Here is a 15,137-nt window from a genome sequence, read left to right as displayed (position 1 = left end):
GATAAGATAGTTCTTATCATTTTTTTTTTTTTTTAATCCATTTTTCATGTCTCATTGATTTGTAAACACTTTATTTAACTTGATAGTTTGTTTGAAATCGAAGTTGAATTTACTTAAATGTCTGTTTTTATTAGCTTACGTTCTTGTTCAAAATTGTTTGCAAATCATTTAGCATCAGAAATTCAACATATAAATTTTGTATGCTGATTTTTTCTTTTTAATTTTCATGCTGTTTTTGAAAGAAAACTCGGTTCTTCTGTATAAACCTTATCATCATTTTCCCCTCCCCATCTATTGGTTGTTGGGGTTTTTCTTTTCTATTTTAGTTCTCTCTTTATTGTTATTGCCTTTTTGTTTGTGGGATGGGGTGTCTTGGGGAAAGGAGTGGAGGTGGTCTACCGTCTACCCCCTTTGTTGTATTCTGCTTGGGATAGTGTAATGAAAGTCTAAGATTTCTTCACATATGTGTGTTTATGTAAACAATAAACAGACACACAAACAAATAGACATATAAACAAAAGGGTTCATGCATTCTCTAAGACAATTTGTTATCTTATTATAGGTAGTGGTTTTAAATGGATAGTCCATTCCAATAAAAACATTAAAACCGGATAAATTACTTCTACCCAATTTGTATGTTGCAAGGAGGGTTATAGAGTAAATGACAAAAGGGACCATCTTACAAATGAAGCTAAGGCAGAAACAAGGGTCGGATGTGGTGCATTTATGCATATAAAATTTGAAAGGGGGGAAGGAATATATTTCGTAAACAGATTTGAAGAGAAGCACAACTATAAACTTATTAGAAAAGGTAACACTTATTTAATGCCTTCACAACGGAACATCTCTATACCTCAAGCAATTGACGTCGACTTGGCTGATGATTCTGGACTACCAGTTGGTTTTTCATATGAACTAATGGGACGACAATCCAGGGCAAGAGAAGTGCTTAGGTTTACAAAAGTAGACGAAAAAAATTATTTGAGAACCAAGAGACAAAAACAATTACAATCTGGAGAGGATGGATCCATATTTGAGTATTTTCAATCCCAGATGTTGGAAAATTCCTCATTTTTTCATGCGGTTCAGTTGGACAAAGATGACTTTATAATCAATATATTTTGGGTTGATGCAAGGATGATTATTGATTAGGGTCATTTTAGAGATATTGTGTCGTTTGACACAACATACAAGGTGAATAATGTGAATCGACCATTTGCCGCTTTTGTTGGGTTGAATCATCACAGAGAAACAGTTATATTTGGAGATGCTTTGATGTATGATAAGACATCTGATTCATTTGTATGGTTGTTTGAAACATTTTTTAAGGCAATGTCTCATAAATTTTCGAAGACAATTATAAGTAACCAAGATGAAAACAAAGGCATTAACATTGGTGCTGCCTGAGACACACCACCATCTTTGTATATGGCATATTATGCAAAATGGTATGAAGCATTTAGGTAATGTTATCAAGGGTTCGGTGGGTATAATAGGCATTTTATCTGAATTTATGAAAGAATACGACGACGAAGATGATTTAGAAATATGTTAGGAGTGCATGCTAACCGAGTGTGGTGTTTGTAACAACAAATGGTTATCTGAAACATATAATTTAAGGACCAAATGGGCAAAGGCATTTGTGAAAAATCATTAATGTGCTGGTATGCATAGCACTCAACTTAGTGAAAACTTTAATTTCGGATTGAAAAAATTCGCTAAATCTAACCGTAATATTCCTGATTTTTTCAAACACTTTGATAGGATGGTCACTGAGAAAAGGTATATTGAGCTAAAGGCAGAGTACGATTTTACTCAGCAAGAACCGAATGTTAAACTTTCGTGCACGATGGTAGTCAAAGCTGATGAAATTTATATGAAAAAAATATTTCAGTTATTTCAAAAAGAAATTCAAGGTACAGTTGAATTCTATTTCAAAGAATCAATTCAGCAGGATGGAGAAGTTATATACAAAGTGGTCTCGCTTGAAAAACATAATAAAAAATGGCGTGTAAGAAGGAAAACATATGACTTTTTAACATGCAGTTGTTGGATGTTGGAAATGGATGGTATTCCGTGTTCACACATGTTAAAGGTCATGAGAAAAGTGCTACACAAAACTAAATTACCTAAGAAATACGAACTGAAATGGTGGACACGAGAGGCAAGAAATGGGGCAGTGTTGGATTTCATTAGCCGTGAAGTGCAAACGGATCCTAAATTGCAACAACGACAAAGATATAGAGACATATGTTATTTATTCACTCGCGTTAGTTCATTTGCATCAGAGGGTGAAGATTTTTTAATTTATCCATTATCCATGGGAAACATTTGCTTAAGCTTCTTAAAGAAATGAGAAGGCAAAAACGGGTGCAACGTAATGATGAATACTCGTTCAAGGCTGGCAATGGGCATCAATATTGACAATATGAAATAATGCAATTAAATATACAATTTAGCACAATTTGAAACATTTGTGAATGGAATAAAAACTTGAGGTTACCTTTCCGAGTCCAAATTGCCCTAATTCAGATATTTCATATTCTAGGCACTCCTTAATTAATGGTTCAGGCCAATCACTAGCAACATTAAGGTACTTGTTCGGTTTTGGACAATTGACATCGACACGCAACTGCATGTACGTTGACAGGCCACTTATAAATTGATACAACCGATAGTTTAAATTAAATTTTAATACATTTGGGTCATGCATACTTTTAAAAAAAGTAGATTACCATTGCAACTGCTTTTTTTATATGTCTTTAATTTATTAACCCTTTTTACCAAATCATTAAGCACATATTTTGCCCAATTGTATTGGTTGATCTTCTTCACATCATCAACCATTCCAAAAAAATATTTCGACACCTCATGAGCAGTGTTTGGAAACAATATGCATCCATATGAATACAGTACAAAAAGTCGCTTAAAATCATCATCAATGCGTCGATCACCCCCATTTCGAAGCATCTCACCAATTTTGGCAACCTTCAAACTCTTTTTTTTTTTTTTTTCCTTCATGAAACCACCTTCTTTCACCCAACTCCAGTTGGTTATACCATTGTCTTCTTCTGAGTTCACCATTACTAAGTGACCATTGGGTATCCCAAAAATGTGCTCGACATCTGTCGTTGTTATCGGAATGAGTTTATCAGAAAGTCTCAAACCGCATCTGCGCTCATCAAAATTTTCTATCAGGTACTGAAAAAGATATTTGTTCAAGTGAGTACACTTCAACTCAAGAAGATATCCAAAACCTATATCCCAAACAGCAGAAATCTGGTCTTCTTTAAAATTAGATATAGTTTCAAAAAAAATCTTCACCGGCATTGTGCTTATTCTTTTTTTCTGTAACAAATTACAAAAAAATAAGTAAAAAAAAATTGTATCTTGATAAATGTGCTACCTAATAAATTTATAATATTAATAATCATTGATGAGAGAAAACCAAATATAACAGTACAAAATAGTCTCCAAAGAATTGTTAAAATGGACGTTATTCTATTTTCCACATTGTAAAAACACATAACAGTTTTCAAAGAATTGTAATAAACTATAACCCCTTGAATATTACTATCAACTACCCCTACAATGTAGAAATTCTTACCTTAGGCTTTTTATGCTTTTCTCCTCTTTCTTTTTCTTAGCATAAGACACCATAGTCTTTTTGTATTGATCTCTAAATGGCTTTTTATCAATTTCTGACATCAAATTCCATTCTTTTGAATATCCCTTGTTTTGCCCCACCACATATGTACCACTTTTTAAATTTTGCTTCATAATAATATGACATAAAATCAAATATATTAAGAACAACAAAATATATACATCAAATATTTTAACAAAGTAATATTTTATAAAATTTGTACCTATATAATAAATAGCAATTGGGCGGCTTATGTGGAGTATCTTCCACGTCTGCAGGACTCGAGGAAGTAGCATGACGTTTCGTTTTACATCAGTTGAATGTCCCATCATGAAACTATAAATTTAAAAAAAAATAAAAAAAATTTGTTCGTAACGCTGGTCTTAGTCCCAATCAAAATGGTGGAAGGTAATCTAAAGAAGAAGGAGGGTACCAAGAATAGCTATCAAATTAGCTCTAAAGCATACTGAAACATATGTATCATATTCCATATTGAAAGATAAAGACATCTGTGATGATGTTGAATATAAGGAAAAAAAAAAATTACAGAAAAAATATATACAAGGGAGAGCCTCATCATATCAACTATAACACAGACAATTAAATGTCAAGCTGTCAGAAATCACAAGATCAAGCTTATGAAATCATAAAATTGGACATGGACAATGCAAAATGACATTAAATTGTAAAACAGATCATCGGCATGTAAATGTAGCTGTAGCTGTTAGGCATAGGACATACATCACCCCTTACCAAATCAAAACTACAAAATAAGGGCATCTCATTGATAACTCTAATGCAGAGAAAAGGTTTCCTCAGTGACTAATAAGCTTATACTAACTCTGTAGTCCATGTTCACAACACAACATCAGAAGGAAGTCAGAGAATGAAAAATGCTAGGATGGGAATAAAGGAATAATAGAACAAGATATGAAGTATGATTGCCTCCTATGCTAGTCCAGTTATATAGCTCACATGCCTTGTTGTTGTCCAGCACCCTAAAGCTGCTTAGATTACTTGAATAATGTCTCCCTTTCACACTCCCCAAACAAGAAAAAAGAAAAGGATAACAGATTCCATGAAGGTGGACGAGTTCATTAACAACTACACTTAATAAGATGTAGGTCTTTCTTTACCTACACTAACAAGATGGAGGTCTTGAGTTTGATTTTCCTCCCGTATACACTAGTCTCACACTCTCACCCAACGGGCAACCAAATAATAATAATAATAATAAGGGATAACATAACAAAAAATGTTGACTACAATATTCAAGCAGAAAAGGCACAGAAATAATTTTTAACAAGAATGTAAGCTAATAAAAAAAGACATTTAATTAAATTCAACTTCAATTTCAAACAAACTATCAAGTCAAATAAGGTGTTCACCAATCAATGAGACATAAAAATTGGAGAAAAAAGAAAAAAAAAAAAAAAAAAAACACAAATGATAAGAACTATCTTACCTTTAAAGTTCAAATCATGACATTCAAATCCTAAAATCATTAGGATACCAAAACTTTGTTTCAATTAAAAGCTCTCTCAGGTCATAGTTAATACTACAATAAAAAAATTCCCTTGTGTTCTTAAATGATACGATACAATTACAATTTTTAAATGCTAGCTAAAAATTTAAATAACTTGCCTATCCTTGACTATATTGTTAGCCATAATCAAACATTAAATTCTTTCCAGTTACAGAACCCCACTTCATCAACTACCTTTTGCTTAGACTGTTCAATCTGCCTAAGTCATAGTGTATTCATAGGAGGTGTAAGTAACTGAATCTAAAAAGAACTCAAATTTTGGTTTCCTATCCTTCTCCTCTACCTTCTCGACAACAAAAAAGAGGTTTATATGGAATAACAGAGTTTTCTTTCCAAAACAGCGTGAAAATTAAAAAAGAAAAATCAGCATACAAAATTTTTTTGTTGAATTTCTGATTCTAAATGATTTGTCTGTATTTGAATTTGACGGGAATAATCGAACCAATTAGAAATTTATGGAACTTCATTTTTGTTGAAGGTAAGAGTTTTTTTTTTTAAAGTTATGTGTTGCGTTCTTTAATAATTTAGACTAATCTATAACTGAATACTTTTATTACGTTTGTTTGTCGAGAAAATGGAGGGGAAAATGAATTAAAAATTTCATTCTGATGTCGATTGGGTAACCATTATCTGAATAACTTCACTAAATTCAAACCAGAAGCGTGAATTAAGATATGTTGATTCTGGAAGGTATTAAACAATGAAAAATATAAGATTGAAATTTTGATTTTGTTTTCTCTTCCCACGTTTTACGTGCAATCAAACTGAATTATTATTATTATTTCCCTAGTTGGTACTCTCACACACACGTCTCTTCTGAGACTAGAACCCCGACCTCCCTTTGGGAAGTAAGAGGCCGATACTGCTAGGCCACTGGCCCGTTGGTAATTCTAATTTTAGTTTTGTTTACTTCTACTAAGATTCACATGACCATTGGAAAAGAGAAAAAGAAAAAATACAGCCGTAAGCACGAACAACACCATAGAACTATACTATTTTGAGGTAGACCGCGACAAGAGACGGCGACGAGGGAGGGAGGCGCTGAAGCAAAAGATGATATTTTATTTTCCTTTTATTATTATTTTTTTCTTTCTATTTATTTATTTATTTTTTTTAACGTTGTTCCTTTTTTCTGTCGGACTCTAAAGTTACCAATTTAAAAACAATTCCTGTGACGGCCCTGGTTTATCAAACCAGTGCATCCTGTGATGAACCGTAATTTAACCCGATAACGGATTCGAAATGCGGAAGTGAAAACAAAAAAAACAAGTCTCTAGGGATATACATCATCCCTAAGACACCAAAGTGACCTTTCATAAGGTTACGAAACTCCACGAGAACCGACGCAGAAGAAAAGATCAGAAAAAACCAAATAAGCCCCCAAGGGCAAAATAGTCTTTTATATGGAAACAACGTCTTTGAAAATGTATATCATTCCCAAGACACATCCGTGACTTCATAGAAAGTCACAAAACTCATAAAAAAAGTATAGCGGAAGTAATTAAAAAAAAAAAAAAAAAGGGACAAGTTTAGCCCTAAGGGCAAAATAGTAATTTTTAGCAAGATCTGGGTACTACTGAGCACACCATTGGAAAGACAGCGAAAAATTAATCAAGTTACACTCAAAAATCACTTGATTCGAAATCTGGATGGAAGAGAAAAATCAAAACAAAGTTTTGACGTCGCTGAGGCCGTGAATAGTATTTTGACAGCAATGAATAGTAACATGGGCAAAAATATTGAAGTTCGTGTGCTGTTTTGAAGTACTAAACGATTTTTTCTGAAAAAATACGAAGAAGAAACCCCCTTTAAAATAATTTTTCCAAACTGACCATATCAAAAGAAAATTTTATTTTTGACGTGAAATTCCCAAAATGCCCTAACAACAGACTTTTTCCAATAGTGCAGATGAACACAGGAAATCAGATTTGACGCGGAGTTTTCGGTCTGAGACAACATTTTCTGAAAAAATGTTGTGAAGAAACCCCCCCTAAAATCACGTTTTCTATGTGACCATGTCAAGACCGAAATTTATTTTTCAAAAGAAATTTTCGAAATGCCCCTAGATCAGTTTAGGCCAAAAGGGTTAAAACAAAAAACTGCTACATGTTTTTTTAAAAAAAATATGCCAGAACAGAGAGCAAAACGGGGCTCTTAACGACATTTTATGGAAAAACACGAAGAATAAACCCCCCCTAAAATCACGTTTTCTACCCGGTAAAGTAAAAGAAAACGAAAAAAACACTGTGAAATACCCATAATACCCCTAGATCAGAAAAGGGCAAAAATTAGGAAAATGCAACTTTGCACCAAGTGTTCATTTGACCCTAAATGCATTTCTAGGCTAAAACGATTATGCACGCAAACGTATTAAATGATTTCAAGCACGCAAGAATGGTTCGCGGCTCCCGAGAAGACCTGATGCAAAATCCGACCCCCCGATGGCCAAAAAAGGCGAAAATGCACATGAAAAGGGAATTTTGAAACTTAAAATTATAAAATGGTTTCAAATTACCGTTTGGCCCTTGGCCACACTTTATGCATGATTAATGAGACCCTATGAAAGAATAAAAATGGAATTCCCACACCCGATGCAAACATGGTGAGCTAATGACTTGCCATTTTTCAATATTTTCATAATATTTCATGAAGTCAAAAGTTACATAGGATACAAATTAGATGTCATTGGCTTATGGCCTCATCTCATACATGTCGAATACATTGTAAAGAGTGTACTTATGTACACATTACATGATTAGAATCAAATATACACATTTTGACATATAAGGCTATAAGTGGCATTTCAAACCAACTTTTACAATAATTGAAACTTTAAAGCTACAAATCATCCAAGCAATATGAGAATCTCGAACCTTGATTCTTGTACCTGAAAAATGTCCCCACTACGTGGATGAGTAACATAAAGCTACTCGTAGAAGATGAGCATGCAAAGACCTAACGTTTTACAAACCTATTAAGTTGCTATAGTTTAACTCAAATGGTCATGCTACCTAGCGTCTATGTCAAAGGTGAGACTCAGGGAGCATCCTAAGCTACATTAGAGGATTTCAAGCATAAACCACATCATTCATGCAATTTAAACAACATAGGAGCATGCGGTACAACGCAACAAGATAATTAATTTACAAGTATACGTACACAAGTATACACTTAATATTGAAATGTATTTAAGACAGATATACAAAACACAAGTATACTAAGTTAACTCGAAAGTAAATCATCAATATACAAGTGTACACACTAAGTACGCTAAGCAATATTGAAATGGAAATGTAACATATATATTTAAGTATACATTTCTAAATATACTAAGCAATGTTGACACACATGGCATACAAATATACAAATCCAAGTATACTAAGCATTTTTTATATATAAGGCATACAAGTATACAAATCCAAGTATCCTAAGCAAGAAATGAAGTATCATGCATCCAAGCACAAGTTAGAAGTAATCCACGATTACAACTATAAATTGAATGCGAAATCAACAATTGACGGAAAGACAAAGGACATAAGGTCTCAATGACCAAGCAAGTGGTTTCGGGTTACTGGCTCGCAAGGTACTACCTAGTGCGCAACTAAACCCAGAATAAAACCGTTATATTGGTGATTTTGGGTTACTAACCCTCAGGGTACCACCCGGTGCACACTGTATGAAATAGAGGGAACTCTCATCCCCTGTACTAGAGCCATGCCCTAACCGTAACAATTTTCAATGTCCATACAAGCTTTCCTAAAATTATCAAATTGTGCAATAAGTATATCACATATACACAATGCATCAAAATCAATCACCACGCACAACCAAGTCTTGGAATACACACAAGCCATGCCCTAGGCATTCATGCCACAATGCCATATTAAATGTCATGTAAGTAAAATGTGTACACTTACAAGTTAAATCATAACTTCAACTCATGGAACACTATCATGTAATCATATAACTAGTTTCAAACTACAAATTAAGTAAGAATACAACATCAATGCCTAATTAACTCAATGGAAGCATAAAAGGGAATTTAATAAACTTAAATAATTAAATTCTCAAGATTACAAAGTAACTCCAAAAATTCTACAAATCATACATGTTGAAGGTCGTATCAAGGCCTATTTTAATTTTATGATACAAGTTAATTCTACATTAGGCATCACTAGGCGAATTAAATTCTATACAATGAAATAATTAAAAAATATTAAAGGCTCATTCAAATATTCTCAATTTAAGGTATGTTAATGAACATATCAAAGCCCACATTAAAATCACATTACAAGCTAATTACACGCTAGTTACAACAATGTAAATTAAACTTAATGCCAAAAAAATAAACAAATAAAGTTTTTAAAATTTATTCAAATATTCTCTATTTAATATATATGATAGAACATGCCAAACTCATCAATAATATCAAGCCAAAAATCTAATTAAGTGATTAGAACACTTAGAGTAAAAATTAATTAATTAAATTAATTAATTTTCTCTAGATTTTAAAATAATTTCAAATATCCTCAAATTCACGTATGTTAAAGAACATACTAAGGCCTAATCACATTACAAGTTGATTCCATGCTAGTTACAACCATGAGAATTAAATTTTTATTCAAGTGAAAGATTAATTAAAAGTTGCAATACTTATTCAAATCTTCCCAATTTAATATATGTTAACAAACATATCAAGGCCTAATTTAATATCATGCCACAATTTAATTCTAAGCTATATACAACCATGAGAATTAAATCTTATACAAAGAAAATAATTAAATTAAATTATAGATAAAATACCTAGGCATGCATTCAAGTTGTATAAGCATGAAATACATTCAATACAACATTTATATAAACCTAAAACATCACCTACCTCATTTTGTGATGAAATCACAAATCCCCACCGAAAGAAAATCGTTCCGAATTCTCTTAGGTTTTGTCAGGGACAACAAGGTGAACATAAAACCCTAAGGAGGTCACACCAAAATCCAAACTTGGCTTCAAATCCGAACTCGAAAAGTGGTCGGAAATGGTTTCTAATAAGGGGGAAAGATGCGGCTCGCTAAGGCCTTCGAAAACGCTAAGGCACTATGACATTTTACCTAAGGGAAGAAGGTTAATTTGGGAAAAGAGGGGTGGTAGCCATGGAAGGGCTGTGGAATCTGATCCAGAACGTGTGGAGAAGAAGAAGAAAATTATGTTTTAAATTTTCAAACCCCTTATTTGTAGAATATCTCCAAAAGATATTTACGAAAAACACCCCAAGAAATAAAAATGAATCTGAAGAACTTTGCATCCATTCCCGTATGGACACCAGGAGCAATCAGAGTACTTTCCAACAAAAGTAAAAATATGTATTTCGTGGAAACCACTTAGGATGAAGGTACATGAAGTCAAAACTCAACTCCGAACATGAAAAGTGAGGTTATGCTAACAACGTGACAAACGGGGAAAAGGACGAAAAATGCATAGTGTCAAAAAACGAAAAATGTGGAAATGACGCGATTCTTTAAGGAAGTTGTCAATCCAAAGGAAAGAGTCTCAAAAACCATTTCCGAGTGCATGAGATGACACTAAGTGACGAGTAACCGTATTCAAAAAAGAAAATCAACGGAAAAAATTTATCCGTAAAAATCTGAGAAAAAGGAAAAGAACGAAAATGACCGGGCCATTACAATTCATTTTTTCACTACAACACGGGTACAACACGACCCGTTTACAGCAGAGGATCCCAGTCCTCATATACAATCCCTTTTAGGATATATATAGTTAATAAGGGAGAGCTTGTCCTCTATTGAATTGGATGAAAAAGTGAAACTTTGGATATTAGATCAAGGATTGGGTCACTAACTCAATAGTGTTATATACCTATCCATTTATATCCATTTCATTCTTCATCCGAATTCGACAGGGACAAGTATCCCTTAAAACAATATATCACTTGAGTCTTTTTTAATAATATTAAAAAGTAAAAAAAGGTTTTTAGATATAAAAGAATTTTTCTACAAACAATACTCTTACTCAATTTTTTAACAAATAGTTTCTAGAATAATTTGTCTTCATTTATTTGGGGGAAAAAAAAACTGGTTCTCTGTGTGTCCACCATATTAATTCATTCGAAAATGAATACCTATTTTATTTTATTATTTTTTTCTTTCACATTGCTTCTTTTTCCATTTTCTTTTAAAAATATCTGGGAAAAAAAAGAAGTTAAAATAATTCCATTTGGAATTACTTTTTAATGCCTAAAAATGTTGTTTTAAAAAAAATTGTGTTTTGATGTGTTTGATAACCATTTAAAGCACTTTTAAATGAAGTTAAAATTTAAAATTTTTAAAACTGCATTTGAGTAGAGGTTATATTTTAGTTAACTGTTTTTCTTAGATAATTTTGTCATTTTTTATTTTTTATAAAGATAATTTCACAATTCTTTTATGAAATTTCTATAATTAAACATATTAAAAAATATATTTTAATTATACAGATTACTTTAACATCTAACAACTAACATACTTTTCCCTAATCAATTTTTTTTTAAACGTAAAATATTTTTTGACTCAACCTCGACGTAGAGACCTTTGCCAAATACCGACAAAATAAAAATAAAAAAATATTTTACCTGAAAAAAGATATTTTACTTCGAAACAAACCGAACCTTTGTTTTAGATGGGAATTCTAGTGTGGACCATGAGATAAGAACATGAGCTACCAATGGCCATGGACCAGATCATGTGCTTGAACCATGGACCAGGTCATATGCAGGTTCAAGCCTCAGTTGGGACGTGGGCCGTCGTGGCACAGGTTATATACAATTCACAGCACACAAATAACCAGGCCCAAGTGAATAAAGGCCCAAGTGAATAGAGGATGATCCTACATAACACGATCGATAAGTGGAATTTTCAATTTCAATTACATGGACCAAAATCAAGATCAAGTGATTGCATGTTAATCTTATGTCTCGCATACTTCTCTTTACTGATAGGCAATTTAATCACAGGTCTTGTAAATTTGAGAGTATTTGTTATCCCGCTAAAAGCCTTTCTTTAAAATTGTTTTAAAATTACCATCAAATTAATGTAATTACTATTACTATTACTATTATTATTATTATTAGGGAGATGAAATGACAAAAAACAACCATCAACTATCCTAGTTGGTCTCCTCATTTTTCTCTTTTTTGATCTCTCAAAATTCACTCTCGTTTCCATATCTCTTCTTTCTATAGTTGCATGTTTTTCCTTTTTACTCTCCGATCAAATTACTTTGTTTCCATCTTCTTCTTTTTTTCTTTCTTTTTTAGTATGCTTAAATCAAACACATACTATTTACAAATACCTATTTATGAAAATATGCATATACATAATTATGGAAAACCACTTTTCATGTAGCTTTTTACGGCAAAATTGAAAAAAATATATAAAATAGAACATTGAGTGTCTATATCTATCCAGAGAAGAAGCTATCAAGGTTGAAAAAATATATACTAACCACACAAGAAAACAAAAGTTGAAAAGCCATGACTTTTAAATAGTGTAAAACAATAGCGCGCCTCTATTAGGTCATGTCTATTTCAAGTTGATAGTATTGACAATGATTTGTGTTTAATTTTATATATTGAGGATTATCAAATATGGCAGGGAGAGGAAATATGGTAGGGAAAGATGAGAGAAAGGGAGGGATGAAAGAGAAACAAAGGGGATGATACATAGGCTCGCTACTACTACTACTATTATTATTATTAGAGATATACAGTAACAAAAAGCGTAGATTTTACCAATAATATATCAAAACTTACAAAACTCATAAGGATGAGTTATCTACCAAAACAATAAATGTTATGTTTGGAATGACTGAGAATTTGGGATTGGAAGAAGTTTAATTTCAAAATTTATACTAAATATTTTCAAATACTAAATTCAATCAACAAATAAACATAATAAATAAATAAATAAATAGAAAAAGAAAAGAAAAAGAAAACTACCTATGTAATTTTGAAACTCATAATCGAAATTTCAAAAAGGCCATAGTTCCAATTTAACTTCACAACCCTTAGAAGTGGTAACAATATTAGCCTCTGGTACTGTCAAGTTAGCGACAGTCACATTACAAGAGCCCTTCACCAGAGTCTTCCACAGACTCATGCACCCAACCTTGAACCTCACCGGCGTCTTCAAATCAAACCTAAGCGACACCTCTTCCTCTCTCAGCCCATTTCGAACAACCTTCGATAAAACGTCCCCCTTCAACACCAAATTTACAGTCGTGACGGTGTCGGATGGCAGATAAAACCTTGGCCACACCCCATTACTTATAATCACATTGGTGTAATAAGCATCAACATAGCTGCCCTTACTATAATAATACATGCCCTTGATTTTATTAGGGTTTTCTACTCTAACACCTACTTGAAACTCTCGAATGGACCGAAAACCACCAAAGCCGGTGACCGAGACATGGTCGATGGAGTACTCCGGCTCTTTTGGCTGCAGAATTAGACACCAAACGCCGATGGCGCCTAAAACAATCAAGACTAGGGAGAGACTAATGGAGGAGATAATGCAGAGGCAGAGGTGCCGCCGACGAGGCTCCGTGCTTTGGATGACCTCGGGGCAACGAGGATAATCTTGTTTTTGGATGTCCAAGTAGGTTTTGGGAGTGGTGGGTAGTCCGGGCAACCGTACCGGTATTTCATGCAACGTAGGGAGTGTAGGTGGTCTAGGTTTTTTGGGGCTTAAGGAACAATATTCATTTGCTTTTGGTGGAGTTCTGCGTGGTGGAGTTCTGGATGGTGTCGTGGTGTGAAGGTGTGGTGGAGTTGTGGATGGTGTCGTGGTGTGAAGGCGTGGTGGAGTTCTGGATGGTGTCGTGGTGTGAAGGTGTGGTGGAGTTGTGGATGGGGGAGTTGTGGATGGTGTCGTGGTGTGAAGGTGTGGTGGAGTTTTGGGCTCTGCCATTGTTGGATGATATTGAGCTTTAGCAGCGTGTGTATGTATACGAGCGTATATGCATATATATGTGTGCGTATATATATATATATATTTATATATGTTGTTGTTAGGGTTTTAAAAAAGGTATGAAATCGGTTTTTAGCGAAACCATAGTCACATCCATCATGGCGACAGCTTTCTCCATATAAATATAAAGTAGGTGGTTTAGGAGAATAAATATAATTTGGGTTAGTAAATCTGAATTTTACTTTTTCATATAATCCATTGTTATGTATAAGATTTTGTGACCAAGGTAGGTAAAGCCTAGCCAATTAGCTCCCTAATTTTGGGTTACTTAATTTTGACTCTTTTTTATTTATTTATTTTTTTTTTATTCAGCAGTTTAAATTAGTCAACTTGAGATATTAAAAGGGTTCATTCGTAATTTTAAGTTAATGTTCGGCAAGAAGAATTTTTATTTCCAACTCAACCCTGGATGGTCAACATACATTTTTGGACACCCCATTGTGCGCATATATCAAACGAGTTCATTGGATCATTTATAAACTTCATTGCATTTATGTTAATCTAATGGGTCGGTCTCTCGTTCTCTGACTCAAAATTTTGATTTTAGCATTTGGCCGTGGGATAACATGCAACCTCTAATACTAAATTTATTTGATGTAATTTTTTGTTTTAAATAACATGAAACAGTCTTGAGTTCTCGCTTAATACATGGGCTTGCAACTTCATTGTCAGATTAAACTATGGTAAAAAATCACTCCAATCATGCATGCTAATGCATGCCAGGGAGGGGCACCCTTGTTCCTTCTTTTATATAATGTGTATGTATTTTTGTTAAGTTATACAAAATGGCCCCTTTGTTTTGTAATATTATATATTTGCCCCTTTGATTGTAATACTATTAGTTTCCCCATCAACCAAAAATTTCAATCTCCCTATATATGTACCCACCAATAATGGTTTACATAAATATAGATAGGGTAAA

General features: G+C 33.2%; 1 protein-coding gene across 1 annotated transcript; it reads right to left on the bottom strand.

The window, feature by feature from the left end:
- Nucleotides 1–13,213: 13,213 nt before the first annotated feature.
- Nucleotides 13,214–14,155, bottom strand: LOC132281719 (NDR1/HIN1-like protein 13). Its single transcript, XM_059783394.1, has one exon. It carries the CDS (start codon nt 14,153–14,155, stop codon nt 13,214–13,216), a length of 942 nt encoding a protein of 313 aa, XP_059639377.1.
- Between the last annotated feature and the right edge of the window lie 982 nt (nt 14,156–15,137).

Source organism: Cornus florida, unplaced genomic scaffold, assembly GCF_030987335.1.
Source record: "Cornus florida cultivar Cherokee Brave unplaced genomic scaffold, ASM3098733v1 CherokeeBrave_3.0.0_Hap2_Chr11, whole genome shotgun sequence".
Lineage (NCBI taxonomy): Eukaryota > Viridiplantae > Streptophyta > Magnoliopsida > Cornales > Cornaceae > Cornus > Cornus florida.
The sequence above is the reverse complement of the archived record's forward strand: the minus strand, read 5'-3'. Positions and strand labels throughout refer to the sequence as shown.

Coding starts and splice junctions, on each gene's coding strand:
- LOC132281719 (XM_059783394.1), bottom strand. CDS start 14,155: ATGGCAGAGCCCAAAACTCCACCACACCTTCACACCACGACACCATCC.